At 51.8% G+C, this 24,389-nt stretch overlaps 1 protein-coding gene across 2 annotated transcripts in view; it reads left to right on the forward strand.

Annotated features, from left to right (window-relative positions):
• TMEM63B (transmembrane protein 63B) overlaps positions 1 to 24,389 on the forward strand; it is a 40,178-nt gene that overhangs the window by 14,118 nt on the left and 1,671 nt on the right. For both annotated transcript variants that reach the window (XM_040430823.1, XM_040430822.1), the window contains 18 exons: positions 6,158 to 6,195; positions 6,481 to 6,623; positions 8,393 to 8,444; positions 8,545 to 8,653; positions 9,112 to 9,182; positions 9,275 to 9,355; positions 9,677 to 9,800; positions 11,779 to 11,912; positions 12,302 to 12,439; positions 14,502 to 14,655; positions 15,035 to 15,141; positions 16,012 to 16,098; positions 16,182 to 16,247; positions 20,918 to 21,080; positions 21,428 to 21,533; positions 23,204 to 23,371; positions 23,451 to 23,566; positions 23,655 to 23,735. In XM_040430823.1, the coding sequence (XP_040286757.1) occupies positions 6,158 to 6,195; positions 6,481 to 6,623; positions 8,393 to 8,444; positions 8,545 to 8,653; positions 9,112 to 9,182; positions 9,275 to 9,355; positions 9,677 to 9,800; positions 11,779 to 11,912; positions 12,302 to 12,439; positions 14,502 to 14,655; positions 15,035 to 15,141; positions 16,012 to 16,098; positions 16,182 to 16,247; positions 20,918 to 21,080; positions 21,428 to 21,533; positions 23,204 to 23,371; positions 23,451 to 23,566; positions 23,655 to 23,735 (1,938 nt within the window). The remainder of the gene's footprint in view (positions 1 to 6,157; positions 6,196 to 6,480; positions 6,624 to 8,392; positions 8,445 to 8,544; positions 8,654 to 9,111; positions 9,183 to 9,274; positions 9,356 to 9,676; positions 9,801 to 11,778; positions 11,913 to 12,301; positions 12,440 to 14,501; positions 14,656 to 15,034; positions 15,142 to 16,011; positions 16,099 to 16,181; positions 16,248 to 20,917; positions 21,081 to 21,427; positions 21,534 to 23,203; positions 23,372 to 23,450; positions 23,567 to 23,654; positions 23,736 to 24,389) is intronic.

A 24,389-nucleotide genomic window follows, 5' to 3' on the forward strand; every position in this document is an offset into this window, starting at 1 on the left:
AGATGCCATGGTGGAGCTGCCCCTATATAATGGGGGGCAGTATACAGACTGTATATAGATGTCATGGTGGAGCTGCCCCTATATAATGGGAGGCAGTATACAGACTGTATATAGATATCATGGTGGAGCTGCCCCTATATAATGGGAGGCAGTATACAGACTGTATATAGATATCATGGTGGAGCTGCCCCTATATAATGGGGGGGCAGTATACAGACTGTATATAGATGTCATGGTGGAGCTGCCCCTATATAATGGGGGGGCAGTATACAGACTGTATATAGATATCATGGTGGAGCTGCCCCTATATAATGGGGGGCAGTATACAGACTGTATATAGATGTCATGGTGGAGCTGCCCCTATATAATGGGGGGCAGTATACAGACTGTATATAGATATCATGGTGGAGCTGCCCCTATATAATGGGGGGGGGGGCAGTATACAGACTGTATATAGATGTCATGGTGGAGCTGCCCCTATATAATGGGGGGGCAGTATACAGACTGTATATAGATATCATGGTGGAGCTGCCCCTATATAATGGGAGGCAGTATACAGACTGTATATAGATGTCATGGTGGAGCTGCCCCTATATAATGGGGGGCAGTATACAGACTGTATATAGATGTCATGGAGGAGCTGCCCCTATATAATGGGGGGCAGTATACAGACTGTATATAGATGTCATGGTGGAGCTGCCCCTATATAATGGGGGGGCAGTATACAGACAGTATATAGATGTCATGGTGGAGCTGCCCCTATATAATGGGGGGGCAGTATACAGACAGTATATAGATGTCATGGTGGAGCTGCCCCTATATAATGGGGGGCAGTATACAGACTGTATATAGATGTCACGGTGGAGCTGCCCCTATATAATGGGGGGCAGTATACAGACTGTATATAGATGTCATGGAGGACCTGCCCCTATATAATGGGGGGCAGTATACAGACTGTATATAGATATCATGGTGGAGCTGCCCCTATATAATGGGGGGCAGTATACAGACTGTATATAGATATCATGGTGGAGCTGCCCCTATATAATGGGGGGCAGTATACAGACTGTATATAGATATCATGGTGGAGCTGCCCCTATATAATGGGGGGCAGTATACAGACTGTATATAGATATCATGGTGGAGCTGCCCCTATATAATGGGGGGCAGTATACAGACTGTATATAGATGTCATGGTGGAGCTGCCCCTATATAATGGGGGGCAGTATACAGACTGTATATAGATATCATGGTGGAGCTGCCCCTATATAATGGGGGGGCAGTATACAGACTGTATATAGATGTCATGGTGGAGCTGCCCCTATATAATGGAGGGCAGTATACAGACTGTATATAGATGTCATGGTGGAGCTGCCCCTATATAATGGGGGGCAGTATACAGACTGTATATAGATGTCATGGTGGAGCTGCCCCTATATAATGGGGGGCAGTATACAGGCTGTATATAGATGTCATGGTGGAGCTGCCCCTATATAATGGGGGGCAGTATACAGACTGTATATAGATGTCATGGTGGAGCTGCCCCTATATAATGGGGGGCAGTATACAGACTGTATATAGATATCATGGTGGAGCTGCCCCTATATAATGGGGGGCAGTATACAGACTGTATATAGATGTCATGGTGGAGCTGCCCCTATATAATGGGGGGCAGTATACAGACTGTATATAGATGTCATGGTGGAGCTGCCCCTATATAATGGGGGGCAGTATACAGACTGTATATAGATGTCACGGTGGAGCTGCCCCTATATAATGGGGGGCAGTATACAGACTGTATATAGATGTCACGGTGGAGCTGCCCCTATATAATGGGGGGCAGTATACAGACTGTATATAGATATCATGGTGGAGCTGCCCCTATATAATGGGGGGGGGGCAGTATACAGACTGTATATAGATGTCATGGTGGAGCTGCCCCTATATAATGGGGGGCAGTATACAGACTGTATATAGATATCATGGTGGAGCTGCCCCTATATAATGGGGGGGGCAGTATACAGACTGTATATAGATGTCATGGTGGAGCTGCCCCTATATAATGGGGGCAGTAAACAGACTGTATATAGATGTCATGGTGGAGCTGCCACTATATAATGGGGGGCAGTATACAGACTGTATATAGATGTCATGGTGGAGCTGCCCCTATATAATGGGGGGGCAGTATACAGACTGTATATAGATGTCATGGTGGAGCTGCCCCTATATAATGGGGTGCAGTATACAGACTGTATATAGATGTCATGGTGGAGCTGCCCCTATATAATGGGGAGCAGTATACAGACTGTATATAGATGTCATGGTGGAGCTGCCCCTATATAATGGGGGCAGTATACAGACTGTATATAGATGTCATGGTGGAGCGGCCCCTATATAATGGGGGACAGTATACAGACTGTATATAGATGCCATGGTGGAGCTGCCCCTATATAATGGGGGGCAGTATACAGACTGTATATAGATGCCATGGTGGAGCTGCCCCTATATAATGGGGGGCAGTATACAGACAGTATATAGATGCCATGGTGGAGCTGCCCCTATATAATGGGGGGCAGTATACAGACTGTATATAGATGTCACGGTGGAGCTGCCCCTATATAATGGGGGGGCAGTATACAGACTGTATATAGATATCATGGTGGAGCTGCCCCTATATAATACAGGGGCAGTATACAGACTGTATATAGATTATATAGATGGCGGACCTTCCCCTATATAATGGGGGGCAGTATACAGACTGTATATAGATATCATGGTGGAGCTGCCCCTATATAATGGGGGGGCAGTATACAGACTGTATATAGATGTCATGGTGGAGCTGCCCCTATATAATGGAGGGCAGTATACAGACTGTATATAGATGTCATGGTGGAGCTGCCCCTATATAATGGGGGGCAGTATACAGACTGTATATAGATGTCATGGTGGAGCTGCCCCTATATAATGGGGGGCAGTATACAGGCTGTATATAGATGCCATGGAGGACCTGCCCCTATATAATGGGGGGGGGCAGTATACAGACTGTATATAGATATCATGGTGGAGCTGCCCCTATATAATGGGGGGGGCAGTATACAGACTGTATATAGATGTCATGGTGGAGCTGCCCCTATATAATGGGGGGGCAGTATACAGACTGTATATAGATATCATGGTGGAGCTGCCCCTATATAATGGGGGGCAGTATACAGACTGTATATAGATGTCATGGTGGAGCTGCCCCTATATAATGGGGGGCAGTATACAGACTGTATATAGATGTCATGGAGGAGCTGCCCCTATATAATGGGGGGCAGTATACAGACTGTATATAGATGTCATGGTGGAGCTGCCCCTATATAATGGGGGGGCAGTATACAGACTGTATATAGATATCATGGTGGAGCTGCCCCTATATAATGGGGGGCAGTATACAGACTGTATATAGATGTCATGGTGGAGCTGCCCCTATATAATGGGGGGCAGTATACAGACTGTATATAGATGTCATGGTGGAGCTGCCCCTATATAATGGGGGGCAGTATACAGACTGTATATAGATGTCATGGTGGAGCTGCCCCTATATAATGGGGGGCAGTATACAGACTGTATATAGATATCATGGTGGAGCTGCCCCTATATAATGGGGGGCAGTATACAGACTGTATATAGATGTCACGGTGGAGCTGCCCCTATATAATGGGGGGCAGTATACAGACTGTATATAGATGTCACGGTGGAGCTGCCCCTATATAATGGAGGCAGTATACAGACTGTATATAGATGTCACGGTGGAGCTGCCCCTATATAATGGGGGGCAGTATACAGACTGTATATAGATGTCACGGTGGAGCTGCCCCTATATAATGGGGGGCAGTATACAGACTGTATATAGATATCATGGTGGAGCTGCCCCTATATAATGGGGGGGGGGCAGTATACAGACTGTATATAGATGTCATGGTGGAGCTGCCCCTATATAATGGGGGGCAGTATACAGACTGTATATAGATATCATGGTGGAGCTGCCCCTATATAATGGGGGGGGCAGTATACAGACTGTATATAGATGTCATGGTGGAGCTGCCCCTATATAATGGGGGGCAGTATACAGACTGTATATAGATGTCATGGTGGAGCTGCCACTATATAATGGGGGGCAGTATACAGACTGTATATAGATGTCATGGTGGAGCTGCCCCTATATAATGGGGGGGCAGTATACAGACTGTATATAGATGTCATGGTGGAGCTGCCCCTATATAATGGGGTGCAGTATACAGACTGTATATAGATGTCATGGTGGAGCTGCCCCTATATAATGGGGGGCAGTATACAGACTGTATATAGATGTCATGGTGGAGCTGCCCCTATATAATGGGAGGCAGTATACAGACTGTATATAGATGTCATGGTGGAGCTGCCCCTATATAATGGGGGCAGTATACAGACTGTATATAGATGTCATGGTGGAGCGGCCCCTATATAATGGGGGACAGTATACAGACTGTATATAGATGCCATGGTGGAGCTGCCCCTATATAATGGGGGGCAGTATACAGACTGTATATAGATGCCATGGTGGAGCTGCCCCTATATAATGGGGGGCAGTATACAGACAGTATATAGATGCCATGGTGGAGCTGCCCCTATATAATGGGGGGCAGTATACAGACTGTATATAGATGTCACGGTGGAGCTGCCCCTATATAATGGGGGGGCAGTATACAGACTGTATATAGATATCATGGTGGAGCTGCCCCTATATAATACAGGGGCAGTATACAGACTGTATATAGATTATATAGATGGCGGACCTTCCCCTATATAATGGGGGGCAGTATACAGACTGTATATAGATGTCATGGTGGAGCTGCCCCTATATAATGGGGGGGCAGTATACAGACTGTATATAGATGCCATGGTGGAGCTGCCCCTATATAATGGGGGGCAGTATACAGACTGTATATAGATGTCACGGTGGAGCTGCCCCTATATAATGGGGGGGCAGTATACAGACTGTATATAGATATCATGGTGGAGCTGCCCCTATATAATACAGGGGCAGTATACAGACTGTATATAGATTATATAGATGGCGGACCTTCCCCTATATAATGGGGGGCAGTATACAGACTGTATATAGATGTCATGGTGGAGCTGCCCCTATATAATGGGGGGACAGTATACAGACTGTATATAGATGTCATGGTGGAGCTGCCCCTATATAATGGGGGGGCAGTATACAGACAGTATACAGATATCATGGAGGAGCTGCCCCTATATAATGGGGGGGCAGTATACAGACTGTATATAGATGTCATGGTGGAGCTGCCCCTATATAATGGGGGGGGGCAGTATACAGACTGTATATAGATGTCATGGTGGAGCTGCCCCTATATAATGGGGGGCAGTATACAGACTGTATATAGATGTCATGGTGGAGCTGCCCCTATATAATGGGGGGCAGTATACAGACTGTATATAGATGTCATGGTGGAGCTGCCCCTATATAATGGGGGGCAGTATACAGACTGTATATAGATGTCATGGTGGAGCTGCCCCTATATAATGGAGGGGCAGTATACAGACTGTATATAGATGTCATGGTGGAGCTGCCCCTATATAATGGGGGGCAGTATACAGACTGTATATAGATGTCATGGAGGACCTGCCCCTATATAATGGGGGGCAGTATACAGACTGTATATAGATATCATGGTGGAGCTGCCCCTATATAATGGGGGGGGCAGTATACAGACAGTATATAGATGTCATGGTGGAGCTGCCCCTATATAATGGGGGGCAGTATACAGACTGTATATAGATATCATGGTGGAGCTGCCCCTATATAATGGGGGGCAGTATACAGACTGTATATAGATGTCACGGTGGAGCTGCCCCTATATAATGGGGGGGGGCAGTATACAGACTGTATATAGATGTCATGGTGGAGCTGCCCCTATATAATGGGGGGCAGTATACAGACAGTATATAGATGTCATGGAGGAGCTGCCCCTATATAATGGGGGGCAGTATACAGACTGTATATAGATTATATAGATGGTGGACCTGCCCCTATATATTGGGGTCCCGGTATATACACCGTATAGATACGTGTACTTGTGGTGACACTTTGTCTTTTTATCCTCCGCAGGGATTCTGCTCCTGGCTGACGGCCATTTTCCGGATCAAGTGAGTTCTCCCCTTTAATCCCCTAATCCCCCGAGTTCTCAGAGATTGCGCTTCTGCTACTTGGGGGGGGGGGTAGGTAATCGCGTCTGCTCAGACTCCTGGAAGGCTAGGTGACCATCACTGCAGCCAACAGTACATATCTCGGGGGGCTCACATCTAGGGGTCCCCTGATCCCACCGATCTGGAGGGATTTTGTCAGGTAGTAGGGTCCATGCTGTCGAAGATGCTGGGAGTTGCCGTCATCCTGCTGAGTCCAGTCACATGGCGTCTCATGTTTCCCCTTAGGGATGATGAGATCCGAGAGAAGTGTGGAGCAGACGCCGTCCATTACCTGTCCTTCCAGCGGCACATCATCGGTCTGCTGGTGGTGGTTGGAGTCTTATCTGTCGGCATTGTTCTTCCAGTCAACTTCTCAGGAGACCTTCTTGGTGAGGACTTGTATATGAGAAAGTATACAGCTGTTATCAGCAGTGGTACCAGGATGGTACAGAAAACATGTATGCCCTCAATTGGAAGGGAGAGTGAGGATACAGGGCCATACCACATCTACCAGAGGGATAGTGAGGAAACGGGTACATACTATCTCCACCAGAGGGATATAGTGAGTATATAGAGCTCTACCACCTTCATCAGAGGGATATAATGAGGATACAGGGCCATACCATCTCCACCAGAGAGATATAATGAGGATACAGGGCCATACCATCTCCACCAGAGGGATATAATGAGGATACAGGGCCATACCATCTCCACCAGAGGGATATAATGAGGATACAGGGCCATACCATCTCCACCAGAGGGATATAATGAGGATACAGGGCCATACCATCTCCACCAGAGGGATATAATGAGGATACAGGGCCATACCATCTCCACCAGAGGGATATAATGAGGATACAGGGCCATACCATCTCCACCAGAGGGATATAGTGAGTATATAGAGCTCTACCACCTTCATCAGAGGGATATAATGAGGATACAGGGCCATACCATCTCCACCAGAGCGATATAATGAGGATACAGGGCCATACCATCTCCACCAGAGGGATATAATGAGGATACAGGGCCATACCATCTCCACCAGAGGGATATAATGAGGATACAGGGCCATACCATCTCCACCAGAGGGATATAATGAGGATACAGGGCCATACCATCTCCACTAGAGGGATATAATGAGGATACAGGGCCATACCATCTCCACCAGAGGGATATAATGAGGATACAGGGCCATACCATCTCCACCAGAGGGATATAATGAGGATACAGGGCCATACCATCTCCACCAGAGCGATATAATGAGGATACAGGGCCATACCATCTCCATCAGAGCGATATAATGAGGATACAGGGCCATACCATCTCCACTAGAGGGATATAATGAGGATACAGGGCCATACCATCTCCACCAGAGGGATATAATGAGGATACAGAGCCATACCATCTCTACCAGAGGGATATAATGAGGATACAGGGCCATACCATCTCCACCAGAGGGATATAATGAGGATACAGGGCCATACCATCTCCACCAGAGGGATATAATGAGGATACAGGGCCATACCATCTCCACCAGAGGGATATAATGAGAATACAGGGCCATACCATCTCCACCAGAGGGATATAGTGAGTATATAGAGCTCTACCACCTTCATCAGAGGGATATAATGAGGATACAGGGTCATACCACCTCCACTAGAGGGGTGATAGTGAGGATACAGGGTCATACCACCTCCGCTAGAGGGGTGATAGTGAGGATACAGGGTCATACCACCTCCGCTAGAGGGGTGATAGTGAGGATACAGGGTCATACCACCTCCTATAGAGGGGTGATAGTGAGGATACAGGGTCATACCACCTCCGCTAGAGGGGTGATAGTGAGGATACAGGGTCATACCACCTCCGCTAGAGGGGTGATAGTGAGGATACAGGGTCATACCACCTCCGCTAGAGGGGTGATAGTGAGGATACAGGGTCATACCACCTCCGCTAGAGGGGTGATAGTGAGGATACAGGGTCATACCACCTCCAGTAGAAGGGAAAACTCTGAGCGTCTCTTGTAACTGTGGTCGTGAGGATACAGGGTCATACCACCTTCACTAGAGGGGTGGTAGTGGGGATAAAGGGTCATACCACCTCCATAAGAGGGGAGAATTTTCCACCTTTCTGACTTCTGCTTTTTGTTTCTCTGCCACAGAAAACAACGCCTACAGCTTTGGGAGGACAACCATCGCCAACCTGAAATCCGGGTGAGAGTCATGTCGCGGTTCACATGTGCATGTATCACGTGTGTTAGTCCTTTTGCACTGCGTCCTTGGTGCGGCGGTGACCGTGTCTCTCTCCTCTCAGGAATAACCTGCTCTGGCTGCACACCACCTTCGCTTTCCTCTACCTGCTGCTCACGGTTTACAGCATGAGACGACACACATCCAGGATGCGCTACAAGGAGGACGACCTGGTAATGGCTCCAGCTCTCCGCTCTGCCTGCGGCTCTTCCTACTATGGATTGTGCACCAGTCGGTGGAGCGGTGACATGGTTTCAGGCTGCAGAAGGCCCCCCCCCCCTCCCTCTCCCAATAAAGCCCCACCCTTGTTGTTGCCAAAAAACGCATAAAGTCTCAAATATGGCGTGCACTTGTGGCATTAGATGTCTACTAAGTCCGCCCTGGAGACGGGAAGCCAGCCAGTCACCCCCCACTCCCTTGCGCTCTCGGTCAGCTCGTCACCTCTTGGGGCGCTTTTTAACAATTCCCTTGTAACCCCCCACCTATGTCCTCAGGCCCCTCTCATGTCACATAACTGCAGCACAGTCTTTGCATTGGTGGTAGATAAGGCACAGTTATGGGCGCACACAGCGTTGGGGCTGCGCCCTCTGACCTCCGCGATATTAACCTCTCTGCGCTCTCTTGTGTGCAGGTGAAACGCACGCTCTTCATTAATGGGATATCCAAGTACGCCGAACCAGAGAAAATCAAGAAACACTTTGAGTAAGTCATAGTCTGTTGTGGTGGGGTCTGGGGGGCATTCTCTTGTGTGATGGGGTCGGGGGGCTCTCTCTGATGACTGGACTCTCTTGTAGAGAGGCGTACACTAATTGCTCCGTACTGGAGGCTCGGCCATGTTATGATGTCGCCAGACTGATGTTCCTGGATGCTGAGAGGTAAAACCCCCATAGACCGCAAGGCCAAACCTGCCCCCTTTTGCTCTCTGCGTGGCTCTCTCTCTCTCTCTCTCTCTCTCTCTCTCTCTCTCTCTCTCTCTCTCTCTCTCTCTCTCTCTCTCTCTCTCTCTCTCTCTCTCTCTCTCTCTCTCTCTCTCTCTCTCTCTCTCTCTCTCTCTCTCTCTCGCTGTCTCTCTCTCTCTCTCTCTCGCGCTGTCTCTCTCTCTCTCTGTGCTGCCCCTCCTCTCTCTGTTTTGCTCCCTCCTTCGCTTGCTCTCTTATTCCTTCTCCTGATCCTCTGTTTTTCCCCGGTCTTTGCAGGAAGAAGGCTGAGCGTGGTCGTATGTACTTTACTCACCTTCTGAACAAGGAGAACCTCCCATCCTTCATTAACCCCAAACCTTGCGGGCACCTGTGCTGCTGTGTCATAAAAGGCTGCGAGCAGGTGAGGAGCAGTTGGCAGAGGACAGGGCGAGGAGTGGATGCATGCACCAAGGACTGAAACAGGTCCGGTACTGGACAGAGTGCCCCCAAACCTCTTCACAGCTGTCAGTCCCTCTGTAGTCTTCTCCTCCAGTGCCCTCTGCAACACTGTCAGTCCCTCTGTAGTACTCTTCTCCTGTGCTCTCTGCAGCACTGCCAGTCCCTCTGTAGTACTCTTCTCCTGTGCTCTCTGCAGCACTGTCAGTCCCTCTGTAGTCTTCTCCTCCAGTGCTCTCTGCAGCACTGTCAGTCCCTCTGTAGTACTCTTCTCCTGTGCTCTCTGCAGCACTGTCAGTCCCTCTGTAGTAGTCTTCTCCTCCAGTGCTCTCTGCAGCACTGTTAGTCCCTCTGTAGTCTTCTCCTCCAGTGCCCTCTGCAGCACTGTCAGTCCCTCTGTAGTACTCTTCTCCTGTGCTCTCTGCAGCACTGTCAGTCCCTCTGTAGTCTTCTCTTCCAGTGCCCTCTGCAGCACTGCCAGTCCCTCTGTAGTACTCTTATCCTGTGCTCTCTGCAGCACTGTCACTCCCTCTGTAGTACTCTTATCCTGTGCTCTCTGCAGCACTGTCACTCCCTCTGTAGTACTCTTATCCTGTGCTCTCTGCAGCACTGTCAGTCCCTCTGTAGTAATCTTCTCCTGTGCTCTCTGCAGCACTGTCAGTCCCTCTGTAGTACTCTTCTCCTGTGCCCTCTGTAGTACTCTTATCCTGTGCTCTCTGCAGCACTGTTAGTCCCTCTGTAGTACTCTTATCCTGTGCTCTTCAGCACTGTCAGTCCCTCTGTAGTACTCTTATCCTGTGCTCACTGCAGCACTGTCAGTCTTTCTGTAGTTGTCTCCTCCAGAGCCCTCTGCAGCCCCGTCAGTCCCTCTGTAGTAATCTGCTCCTGTGCCCTCTGTAGTACTCTTCTCCTGTGCTCTCTGCAGCACTGTCAGTCCCTCTGTAGTCTTCTCTACCAGTGCCCTCTGCAGCACTGCCAGTCCCTCTGTAGTACTCTTATCCTGTGCTCTCTGCAGCACTGTCACTCCCTCTGTAGTACTCTTATCCTGTGCTCTCTGCAGCACTGTCAGTCCCTCTGTAGTACTCTTCTCCTGTGCCCTCTGTAGTACTCTTATCCTGTGCTCTCTGCAGCACTGTTAGTCCCTCTGTAGTACTCTTATCCTGTGCTCTCTGCAGCACTGTCAGTCCCTCTGTAGTACTCTTATCCTGTGCTCTCTGCAGCACTGTCAGTCTTTCTGTAGTTGTCTCCTCCAGAGCCCTCTGCAGCCCCGTCAGTCCCTCTGTAGTAATCTTCTCCTGTGCCCTCTGTAGTACTCTTCTCCTGTGCTCTCTGCAGCCCTGTCAGTCCCTCTGTAGTCATCTCCTCCAGTGCCCTCTGCAGCCCTGTCAGTCCCTCTGTAGTAATCTTCTCCTGTGCTCTCTGTAGTACTCTTCTCCTGTGCTCTCTGCAGCACTGTCAGTCCCTCTGTAGTACTCTTCTCCTGTGCTCTCTGCAGCACTGTCAGTCCCTCTATAGTTCTCTTCTCCTGTGCTCTCTGCAGCACTGTCAGTCCCTCTGTAGTACTCTTCTCCTGTGCTCTCTGCAGCACTGTCAGTCCCTCTATAGTTCTCTTCTCCTGTGCTCTCTGCAGCACTGTCAGTCCCTCTGTAGTACTCTTCTCCTGTGCTCTCTGCAGCCCTGTCAGTCCCTCTGTAGTACTCTTCTCCTGTGCTCTCTGCAGCCCTGTCAGTCCCTCTTGTAGTCGTCTCCTTCAGTGCCCTCTGCAGCTTTGCCACTCGTACATTGTCTTCAGCTGACTGGGGCAATGCATACAGGGCACTTCATGTAGTTTGTGGGTGATGTCGCTGATGGAGGTGGTTGATCTTGCCTTAGTAATGGGGTGTTCTGTAGTGGGGTCTCATTACACTTTTAATGGACTGTTGTATCCCCCGCTGAAACTGCAGGTGGAGGCCATAGAGTATTACACCAAACTGGAGCAGCGCCTGAAGGAAGAATACAAGAAGGAGAAGGAAAAGGTCAACGAGAAGCCCCTGGGGATGGCGTTTGTCACCTTCCACAATGAGGCCATCACTGCCCTGTAAGTCTCATGCATGCTAAGAACCTGCCTGATGTGATGAGCCCACACCCAGTAACCGCTAGTGGTGGAGAGACCCCCTAATATAGTGTATTATGGCCAGTGAGAAACTAGTGACCTCCTTATCTTCAAGGTCTCCTCTACTCCATGACCCAATGTCTGTGGCTCCCAGGCCAGCTTGGTCGGTGTCTATCTCACTCAGACCAGATCTGGAAGTTCTCCATGCCTTTCCTCAGATTATGTGTGGCCCCTGCTCTGATTTCCTGGGGCTCCTCTGATTACCTGTTGCTCCACATTATTGGGAGCCCCTTGTCTGTGCCTTCATTATCTGTGGCCCTGGCTGCAGTACAGTCCGTGGTCTACAACTGTCCGATTTTTCTTTTTATCTGCAGAATCCTGAAGGATTTCAATGCGTGTAAGTGTCATGGCTGCAGCTGTCGGGGGGAACCCAAATACTCCTCCTGCAGTGACACTCTGCATGTCCAGAACTGGACCGTGACCTACGCCCCTGACCCCCAGAACATCTACTGGTGAGTATGGTCGGCCCTGGAGGACTCAGGTGGGCTCTGTGTGCTCACGGTGTTGGCACTGATTACGGGCGCACAGATGCGATATATCTGTATAATGTACGGAGCTAAGCTCCAGTGAGATTACCGGGGTGGAGAAGCTCCGCAGCAGACCTCTGTGCCGTCTCCCGCCATTGCTGCTTTCCTGCCGCTGAGCGCACAACGTGGTCAGAAGTGTGAACAGTCTAATAACAAACCAATGAACTGATACTGGCGACTGCGGTCCTCATCACAGCGGGCCCTGCTCCCATCTATATCTCCGGGGCCCCGTTCTCAGCAATGGTTATTTGACTTGTATATTATACAGACATATCGCCCCTTATGGAATATGTACTGTATTAGGGTCACCTGTGTGCCCGTCTTCAGTGTCACCCTCCCGTAGATTACCGCTGACACTCTGCATCTGTCCATTCTCCATCGGGGTGAGCCCACCTCTTACCTATTCCTGTATAATCGGTACCCGGCATTGATTAAACATGACATTGTTCCTGAAACCGGTTATGGTGCAGGGTTGGCCTGTCACGGCTGTCAGTGGGGAGGTGTGCGGACAGTGGCGGCTGTCAGTGGGGAGGTGTGCGGACAGTCGCGGCTGTCAGTGGGGAGGTGTGCGGACAGTCACGGCTGTCAGTGGGGAGGTGTGAGGACAGTCGCGGCTGTCAGTGGGGAGGTGTGAGGACAGTGGCGGCTGTCAGTGGGGAGGTGTGAGGACAGTGGCGGCTGTCAGTGGGGAGGTGTGAGGACGGTCGCGGCTGTCAGTGGGGGGGTGTGTGGACGGTCGCGGCTGTCAGTGGGGGGGTGTGTGGACGGTCGCGGCTGTCAGTGGGGGGGTGTGCGGACAGTGGCGGCTGTCAGTGGGGAGGTGTGCGGACAGTGGCGGCTGTCAGTGGGGAGGTGTGCGGACAGTGGCGGCTGTCAGTGGGGAGGTGTGCGGACAGTGGCGGCTGTCAGTGGGGAGGTGTGTGGACAGTCACGGCTGTCAGTGGGGAGGTGTGCGGACAGTCACGGCTGTCAGTGGGGAGGTGTGCGGACAGTCGCGGCTGTCAGTGGGGAGGTGTGCGGTCAGTGGGGAGGTGTGCGGACAGTCGCGGCTGTCAGTGGGGAGGTGTGCGGACAGTGGCGGCTGTCAGTGGGGAGGTGTGCGGACAGTGGCGGCTGTCAGTGGGGAGGTGTGCGGACAGTGGCGGCTGTCAGTGGGGAGGTGTGCGGACAGTGGCGGCTGTCAGTGGGGAGGTGTGCGGTCAGTGGGGAGGTGTGCGGACAGTCGCGGCTGTCAGTGGGGAGGTGTGCGGACAGTGGCGGCTGTCAGTGGGGAGGTGTGCGGACAGTGGCGGCTGTCAGTGGGGAGGTGTGCGGACAGTGGCGGCTGTCAGTGGGGAGGTGTGCGGACAGTGGCGGCTGTCAGTGGGGAGGTGTGCGGACAGTGGCGGCCGTCAGTGGGGAGGTGTGCGGACAGTGGCGGCCGTCAGTGGGGAGGTGTGCGGACAGTGGCGGCTGTCAGTGGGGAGGTGTGCGGACAGTGGCGGCTGTCAGTGGGGAGGTGTGCGGACAGTCACGGCTGTCAGTGGGGAGGTGTGAGGACAGTGGCGGCTGTCAGTGGGGAGGTGTGAGGACAGTGGCGGCTGTCAGTGGGGAGGTGTGTGCGGACAGTGGCGGCTGTCAGTGGGGAGGTGTGTGTGGACAGTCGCGGCTGTCAGTGGGGAGGTGTGTGTGGACAGTCGCGGCTGTCAGTGGGGGGGGGTGTGTGGACAGTCGCGGCTGTCAGTGGGGAGGTGTGTGTGGACAGTGGCGGCTGTCAGTGGGGAGGTGTGCGGACAGTCGCGGCTGTCAGTGGGGAGGTGTGAGGACAGTGGCGGCTGTCAGTGGGGAGGTGTGCGGACAGTGGCGGCTGTCAGTGGGGAGGTGTGCGGACAGTGGCGGCTGTCAGTGGGGGGGTGTGTGGACAGTCGCGGCTGTCAGTGGGGAGGGGAGGTTGAAGGCAGGTGAGCGGTCGTGTGCTGTGATGGTGACATGTCCTTGTCGTCCGCAGGGAGCACCTCTCCACCCGAGGCTTCATCTGGTGGATCCGCTGCCTGATTATTAATGTCATCCTCTTCCTCCTCCTCTTCTTCCTCACTACTCCGGCCATCATCATCACCACCATGGACAAGTTTAATGTCACCAAACCTGTAGAGTATCTAAATGTGAGTCTGCGCGTGGGGTGAGGTCAGTCGGGATCCAGTGATGGAGCCGACCTGTGTCCAGTTTCTCCGCCCCCGGCTTATTAGGGTGCTCTCCCCGCTTCCCTCGCTCGCTCCCGCTGCTTCCCTCGCCCCTCCCCTGGCTCGCTCGCTCCCGCTGCTTCCCTCGCCCCTCCCCTGGCTCGCTCGCTCCCGCTGCTTCCCTCGCCCCTCCCCTGGCTCGCGCGCTCCCGCTGCTTCCCTCGCCCCTCCCCTGGCTCGCTCGCTCCCGCTGCTTGCCTGGCCCCTCCCCTGGCTCGCTCCCGCTGCTTGCCTCGCCCCTCCCCTCGCTCGCTTCCTCCTCCCCTCGCTCACTCTCGCCCTCTTTTGTTTCTCTCTGCAGAATCCCATCATCACTCAGTTCTTCCCCACCCTGTTGCTGTGGGCCTTCTCCGCGCTCCTCCCCACCATCGTCTATTACTCGGCTTTCTTTGAGGCGCATTGGACGAGGTACGGAGCTTCATGTGTTCGGGCAAGTGAGCAGCTAGTGATAGACGCAAGAAAAGGTCACACCAGCTGAGTCCCTCTTGTGTACGTACTCTGCTGTGTGCCGTCATGTAGAGCAGAGTATAGGTCACCATACGGAGAGCAAGGTCTGACCCGCCATCATGTAGAGCAGAGTATAGGTCACCATACGGAGAGCAAGGTCTGACCCGCCATCATGTAGAGCAGAGTATAGGTCACCATACGGAGAGCAAGGTCTGACCCGCCATCATGTAGAGCAGAGTACAGGTCACCATACGGAGAGCAAGGTCTGACCCGCCATCATGTAGAGCAGAGTATAGGTCACCATACGGAGAGCAAGGTCTGACCCGCCATCATGTAGAGCAGAGTATAGGTCACCATACGGAGGGCAAGGTATGACCCGCCATCATGTAGAGCAGAGTATAGGTCACCATACGGAGAGCAAGGTATGACCCGCCATCATGTAGAGCAGAGTATAGGTCACCATATGGAGGGCAAGGTATGACCCGCCATCATGTAGAGCAGAGTATAGGTCACCATACGGAGAGCAAGGTATGACCCGCCATCATGTAGAGCAGAGTATAGGTCACCATATGGAGGGCAAGGTATGACCCGCCATCATGTAGAGCAGAGTATAGGTCACCATACGGAGGGCAAGGTATGACCCGCCATCATGCAGCGTATAGGTCACCATATGGGGAGTGGGGTTTGAACCACTGTCACTCAGAGCGGAGTGGGAGCCGCCGTTTCCGAGGATGTTTTAGTCTCCTCCATTGTGATTGGCCGGTGAGCGCAGGATGATGACTTGCTGTAGCGCATTGCGAGCTGCTTCTGTCACAGCTTCTCTCATTACAGGTCGGGTGAGAACCGGACGACGATGCACAAGTGTTACACCTTCCTCATCTTCATGGTGCTGCTGCTGCCATCACTGGGACTCAGCAGGTGATTTGTGGCTCCTGGCTGCTGCCATCTTGTCCCCTCCCCCACAGCGTGTGCTGACCATTGTCCTTCTCTCTCCCGCTCAGCCTGGACTTGTTCTTCCGCTGGCTCTTTGATCAGAAGTTTCTAGCAGAAGCGGCCATTAGGTTTGAGTAAGTAACGGCTGCAGTCTGTACAGTAAGAGGATGACCGCCAACTCTGCTGCCAGGGGTGCACCATCGGGGCGGCGGGCATTCTCTCCATGCATGTTGGCGTCACTGTGATGACATTCCCCCCTGCAATATGTGATACAAGAGGGCGCCCTCTGCTGATGCATCATGTCTGACACTCCAGTCACATCCAAAGCTGCAGGTTTGTTATTACCTTGCTGGATGCAGATCTTCAGGTGTCACTGCCGCCCCCAGCTGGATCAGTGTGTGTACAGGAGCTGTACTTCTCATGTCCTGCTCCAGTCACATCCAGGTCTGCAGTCTGTTGGTTGAGTAGTCCGCACAGGGCAGGGCGGGTTCACATCACCGTTATAACATGGTTATAACGGAATCCATAAGACGGAAGTCAAAACAGAAGCCTTTAAGAGTCATTCCGTCTTGATCCTTCACAATGCAAGTCTATGGGCAGCAGAACGGATCCGTCCTGGTTTCCATTAGGCAGGAGTCCAGTCCCGCAGAACGGAAACCAGATGGATGCGTTATGATTGCCTTTAACGGATCCGCCTGGGTCCCGTTATGCAAGACAGGACTTTGTTTTTCCATTCTGCATAAATGAAACCAGGACGTTCTGCTGCCCATAGACTTGTATTATGAAGGATCCAAATGGAATGACTCTTAACCCCTTAGCGCAGAACGCCGTACATGCACGGCGTTCATTTAAATGCTCCCCTGCCGAGATCGCGCACCTGAAGCGCAAATTACCTTGCTGTGTCGGGGACCGAACAGCTCCCTCTTGACGGCCAGGGACCGATCAGCAGTGGTCCCGGCCGCAGATCACCGCCACACATCCTGTTGTCCCAACGAGCGATCTCGCGCATGCGCGCACACATCTCCTCCTCTTCTGGCATCCGGCTGTCGCTGAAATCAGAGGATCGGAGATGAGAAATGGCTTTCTGTACATAATTCATTGTGATTGGTCCACAGTCAGGAACGGACCAATCACAATGCGTTATGTACAGAACGCTATCTCTCACCTTCGATCCTCTCATTTCAGTCAGAGAAGTGATCGGAGGCAGAGTGAAAAAACACACACACTCCAAAAGTGACCCTCGTTAGTCCCCTGTGACCCCTCATTAGTCCCCTGTGACCCCTCATTAGCCCCCCCCCCTGTGACCCCTCATTAGTCCCCCCCCTGTGACCCCTCATTAGTCCCCCCCCTGTGACCCCTCATTAGTCCCCCCCCTGTGACCCCTCATTAGTCCCCCCCCTGTGACCCCTCATTAGTCCCCCCCCTGTGACCCCTCATTAGTCCCCCCCCCTGTGACCCCTCATTAGTCCCCCCCCTGTGACCCCTCATTAGTCCCCCCCCTGTGACCCCTCATTAGTCCCCCCCCTGTGACCCCTCATTAGTCCCCCCCCTGTGACCCCTCATTAGTCCCCCCCCTGTGACCCCTCATTAGTCCCCCCCCTGTGACCCCTCATTAGTCCCCCCCCTGTGACCCCTCATTAGTCCCCCCCCTGTGACCCCTCATTAGTCCCCCCCCTGTGACCCCTCATTAGTCCCCCCCCTGTGACCCCTCATTAGTCCCCTGTGACCCCTCATTAGTCCCCTGTGACCCCTCATTAGTCCCCTGTGACCCCTCATTAGTCCCCTGTGACCCCTCATTAGTCCCCTGTGACCCCTCATTAGTCCCCTGTGACCCCTCATTAGTCCCCTGTGACCCCTCATTAGTCCCCTGTGACCCCTCATTAGTCCCCTGTGACCCCTCATTAGTCCCCTGTGACCCCTCATTAGTCCCCTGTGACCCCTCATTAGTCCCCTGTGACCCCTCATTAGTCCCCTGTGACCCCTCATTAGTCCCCTGTGACCCCTCATTAGTCCCCTGTGACCCCTCTTTAGTCCCCTGTGACCCCTCATTAGTCCCCTGTGACCCCTCATTAGTCCCCTGTGACCCCTCATTAGTCCCCTGTGACCCCTCATTAGTCCCCTGTGACCCCTCATTAGTCCCCTGTGACCCCTCTTTAGTCCCCTGTGACCCCTCTTTAGTCCCCTGTGACCCCTCATTAGTCCCCTGTGACCCCTCATTAGTCCCCCCCCCTGTGACCCCTCATTAGTCCCCCCCCTGTGACCCCTCATTAGTCCCCTGTGACCCCTCATTAGTCCCCTGTGACCCCTCATTAGTCCCCTGTGACCCCTCATTAGTCCCCTGTGACCCCTCATTAGTCCCCTGTGACCCCTCATTAGTCCCCCCCCTGTGACCCTCGTTAGTCCCCTGTACCTGTGTGCTGTCTGCCAATAGTGACCGTACATCAGCACCCCAGTCCCTGTCATCCATACTGTCAGTAACCTTTTTTTGGTAAATCAATAGGGTTAGTTAGGGAGTTATTAGGGTTAGAGCTCTTGTTTTAGGGTAAGTTAGACGTTTATTGGGAAAAAAATATATAAAAAATATTGGGGACGTCCGTACTTGTCCCCGATTATAAATACTCAGTTTCAAACCCCCCCCATACCTCCGAACCTTTATCTTCAGTCCTTGTCACTGTGACATAAAGCTCCACTGCTTTTGGAGCACTTTTCTTTGTCTATTTTTTCTGATATTGCATTTTCGCCAATTCCTGCCCAACAAACGGGCCAGATATGGCATCAAACTCTACAAACTATGTGAAAGCCAAAGTGGCTATACTCATAAATTTAGAGTTTACGAGGGAAAAGATTCAAAAATTGAACCCCCAGAGTGCCCCCCTCTCCTTGGAATAGCAGGAAAAATAGTATGGAACTCGATTCACCCCCTGCTAGGTCAAGGGTACAACTTGTACCTTGACAACTTCTACACAAGTGTCCCACTACTGAAATGCCTGTTTTCCAGAGACACTGTTGCATGCAGAACTATCAGACGAAACCAAAAACATCTGCCTAAAAATTTTATAGACCAAAGGATAAGAGTGAGGGAAAGCAGGGCAGTTTGCAATGATAACATGATGCTTGTTAAGTACAAAGACAAGCGTGACGTCTCTGTACTTACCACCATACACGCTGACAGATCTGCCCCTGTTCCAGTTCGTGGATCCACAGAATCAGTCCCCAAACCTGTGTGCATCCAGGACTATAATAAGTTAATGGGAGGGGTGGATCTGTCAGACCAGGTACTGCAAAACTTGGGCATGGTATAAAAAAATTGGCATTGCACCTGACGCAAATTGCCCTCTATAATGCTTTTGTAATATACAGAAGTGTAGGAAACAGAGGAAAATTCCTGCACTTTCAAGAAAAAGTAATAAAGAACTTTTTATTTAGGGAACAGGAAGGGGAAGGGAGCAGGGCCACAGGAAGTAAGAGCAGAATAATACGAGGACAGCATTTCCCTGGGGTAGTCCCCCCCCCCCCCCCACAGAGACACGGAGAAGGCCACAAAAAAGGTGTCGGGTATGCTCCAGAAATGGAATCCGGAAAGACACAATTCATCATTGTGAGACGTGCCCCTCAAAGCCGGGTCTTTGCATAAAAGATTGTTTTAGAATCTACCGCACCTCTGTTCACTTTTAACTAAACCCCCTTTGATCATTTTATAAAACAGCTGCTGGTAAATTACATATGGGGCGTTTCTGTAAACTACAGAATCGGGGCCATAAATATTGAGTTTGGTTTGGCTGTTAACCCTTGCTTGGTTACTGGAAAAAATGGACTTAAATGGAAAATCTGCCCAAAAAGTGAAATTCTGAAATTTCATCTCCATTTTCCATTAATTCTTGTTGGACACCTAAAGGGTTAACAACGTTTGTAAAAATCAGTTTTGAATACCTTGAGGGGTGTAGTTTATAGAATGGGGTCATTTTTGGGTGGTTTCTATTATGTAAGCCTCGCAAAGTGACTTCAGACCTGAACTGGTCCTTTTAAAAAGTGGGTTTTGGAAATTTTCAGAAAATTTTCAAGATTTGCTTCTAAACTTCTAAGCCTTGTAACATCCCCAAAAAATAAAACGTCATTCCCAAAGTGATCCAAACATGAAGTAGACATATGGGGAATGTAAAGTATAACTATTTTTGGAGGTATTACTATGTATTATAGAAGTAGAGAAATTTAAACTTGGAAATTTGCATATTTTTCTAAAATATTTGGTAAATTTTAGTATTTTTTTAAAAAATAAAAATGATTTTTTTTTACTCCATTTTACCAGTGTCATGAAGTACAATATGTGACGAGAAAACAATCTCAGAACGGCCGGGATAAGTAAAGGCGTTTTAAAGTTATCAGCACTTAAAGTGACACTGGTCAGATTTTCAAAAATCTGTCCGGTCCTTAAGGTGAAAAATGGCCCGGTCCTTAGGGGGTTAAAGGCTTCCGTCTTATGGATTCCGTTATAACCGTGTTATAGCGGATAACAAAAACGGAATCCCTAACGGTGATGTGAACCCACCCTTACAGATCTAGTATTTATTCCGGGTCCAGCTGCATTGTGGGAAATTACAGCTCAGCTTTTGTGTCCTGGAAAATTCTAACTGCAGCTTTATGAGTGACTGGAGTATAAGACTGCGCAGGCGCTGAGAGTTCCTGTGCTGTATACAGGTCTCTGTCCGCTCATTACTGTATGATGAAGCCCCCCCCCCCCCCCCCAGGCGATGTGCTGTCATAGAGGTTGCTTCTCTCCCCTCCCCCCCCCCCCCCCCCCCCCCAGGTGCGTCTTCCTCCCAGATAACGGAGCCTTCTTCGTGAATTATGTCATCGCCTCGGCCTTCATCGGTAACGCCATGGACCTGCTCCGAATCCCGGGTCTGCTGATGTACATGATCCGCTTGTGTCTGGCGCGTTCTGCGGCAGAGCGAAAAAATGTCAAGCGGGTGAGTAACAGCAGATCTTACCGCACAGCATCGAGCACTGAACTGTGGTGTGGGAGGAGCTCCCATGACACGTGGGAGGAGTTAACATGACATGGGAGGAGCTAGCATGACTTTGGGGGAGGAGCTGTGGTGAAGGAATTTTTGGGAAGGGGCTGAGGTGTAGAGGAGGAGGGGCTGGGATGTGGGGGTGTGTCCTCAGCTGCACAGACACAGGAGGTCACTGTACCGAGGGGCGGGGTGGTGACAACCTTCTGTAGATATTGATAGGCCAGGGGCTCAGGTAACACGTCAGTCATGTGCTCGCTGTTACTATTTGGTATAATTTCCAGCTCTTTTCTCGCCCCCAGCACCAGGCTTATGAGTTTCAGTTTGGTGCGGCGTACGCCTGGATGATGTGCATATTCACTGTGGTGATGACCTACAGCATCACCTGCCCCATCATCGTGCCGTTCGGTGAGTGAATCTTTGTAAAGGGGTCCCCATCCAGTGATCCGTCCCGTCCTGACCCCTCCCCACCTAACGAGCCATCACAGCTGGACCCCTCCTCTGTCTGCCTAATGAACCGTTCCATCCGGACCCCTCCCCTGTACACCTAATGAGCCATCCCATCCTGACTCCTCCCCACCTAATGAGCCATCCCATCCTGACTCCTCCCCACCTAATGAGCCATCCCATCCTGACTCCTCCCCACCTAATGAGCCATCCCATCCTGACTCCTCCCCACCTAATGAGCCATCCCATCCTGACTCCTCCCCACCTAATGAGCCATCCCATCCTGACTCCTCCCCACCTAATGAGCCATCCCATCCTGACTCCTCCCCACCTAATGAGCCATCCCATCCTGACTCCTCCCCACCTAATGAGCCATCCCATCCTGACTCCTCCCCACCTAATGAGCCATCCCATCCTGACTCCTCCCCACCTAATGAGCCATCCCATCCTGACTCCTCCCCACCTAATGAGCCATCCCATCCTGACTCCTCCCCACCTAATGAGCCATCCCATCCTGACTCCTCCCCACCTAATGAGCCATCCCATCCTGACTCCTCCCCACCTAATGAGCCATCCCATCCTGACTCCTCCCCACCTAATGAGCCATCCCATCCTGACTCCTCCCCACCTAATGAGCCATCCCATCCTGACTCCTCCCCACCTAATGAGCCATCCCATCCTGACTCCTCCCCACCTAATGAGCCATCCCATCCTGACTCCTCCCCACCTAATGAGCCATCCCATCCTGACTCCTCCCCACCTAATGAGCCATCCCATCCTGACTCCTCCCCACCTAATGAGCCATCCCATCCTGACTCCGCCCCACCTAATGAGCCGCCATCCCATCCTGACTCCTCCCCACCTAATGAGCCATCCCATCCTGACTCCTCCCCACCTAATGAGCCATCCCATCCTGACTCCGCCCCACCTAATGAGCCATCCCATCCTGACTCCGCCCCACCTAATGAGCCATCCCATCCTGACTCCGCCCCACCTAATGAGCCATCCCATCCTGACTCCTCCCCACCTAATGAGCCATCCCATCCTGACTCCTCCCCACCTAATGAGCCATCCCATCCTGACTCCTCCCCACCTAATGAGCCATCCCATCCTGACTCCTCCCCACCTCATGAGCCATCCCATCCTGACTCCTCCCCACCTAATGAGCCATCCCATCCTGACTCCTCCCCACCTAATGAGCCATCCCATCCTGACTCCTCCCCACCTAATGAGCCATCCCATCCTGACTCCTCCCCACCTAATGAGCCATCCCATCCTGACTCCGCCCCACCTAATGAGCCATCCCATCCTGACTCCGCCCCACCTAATGAGCCATCCCATCCTGACTCCTCCCCACCTAATGAGCCATCCCATCCTGACTCCTCCCCACCTAATGAGCCATCCCATCCTGACTCCTCCCCACCTAATGAGCCATCCCATCCTGACTCCTCCCCACCTAATGAGCCATCCCATCCTGACTCCTCCCCTGTCCGCCTGATAGGCTGGCCCTTCCTGACCCCTCCCCTGTCCGCCTGATAGGCTGGCCCTTCCTGACCCCTCCCCCAGCCTGTGTATACCCGCCTCCCCCTTTATGGTCGGTGTGTCTGACACGGTGACTCTCTTGGCGCCAGGTCTCATGTACATGCTGCTGAAGCACCTGGTGGACCGCTATAACCTGTACTACGCCTACCTGCCTGCCAAGCTGGACAAGAAGATCCACTCGGCGGCGGTGAGCCAGGTGGTGGCGGCGCCCATCCTCTGCCTCTTCTGGCTGCTCTTCTTCTCCACGGTCAGGACTGGTGAGTAATGACCTTCTGCCGGGGCAGGTGGACTGCGCACCTGGTGCCCGGGGGTCACACTTCACGGTTTGTTCTGCAGGGTTCTTGGCGCCGACCTCCATGTTCACCTTCGTCGTCCTGGTGATCACCATCGTCATCTGCCTGTCGCACGTCTGCTTTGGGCATTTCAAATACCTGAGCGCTCACAACTACAGGGTAAGGCTAACGGCGGCCCCAGGCGCCTCCCGCTGCGTCATGGCACCAAGTTCTGCTCCATAGTCCTCATCTGATTGTCTTTCACCAGATTGATCACACGGAGGTGAACGCCGTAGATGGGACGCAGAACGGCCGCCCATCCTCCAATGCCTCTAATCAGAAGTCAGCGGTGAGTCTCCTGCCTCCCCCAGCCGTGGGGTCCGGACAGGGAGCGGCCATTACTGCGCTCTGCGGGATAATGGCGACGCCTCCTTCTCTGAACGGACCCCTCTAGTCATTGCTATGGCAGCCTGCGGCAGGGCCTGTTAGGGAGTAGAAATGCTATAGACTGCAGTACTAGAGTATGAGCCCCTTACGTGTATGGTGGATGTTGGGTCTTTAAAGATGACGCCTGATCAGTTTTACACAGCAAACACTCGGTTCAAAGTCTGCGATTGGCGTTGATTTTTAACCCCTCAGATGCCCAGGTCATCTGAACAGTCAGTTACTGGTAGGGCTGCGCTCCTGGTGACCGAATGGCTCCCTGACGATGAGATTGTGGGAGCTGTTCGTCCGTTATGGCGGCCTAGGACTTTCATAGAAAAGTTCCTATCAGGCCCTGCCGGTGGCACTGCTGGGAACTTCCTGGAGTCTATGGGAGAAGCCATCAGACCATCCCTAGAGGGACAAAAATAAGTGTGAAAGAAGAAAAGGCTAAAAAGTTTTTAATATTTAATAAAAACTTGAATACCCCTTTCCCCATTTTACAAATAATTAAAAAGAAAGCTCATCGATGTCACCGCGTCCCCCTATTAAAATATTTTATCCTGTATGAAAAAGATCT

The sequence above is a fragment of the Bufo bufo genome, chromosome 4, assembly GCF_905171765.1.
Source record: "Bufo bufo chromosome 4, aBufBuf1.1, whole genome shotgun sequence".
Taxonomy (NCBI): Eukaryota; Metazoa; Chordata; class Amphibia; order Anura; family Bufonidae; genus Bufo; species Bufo bufo.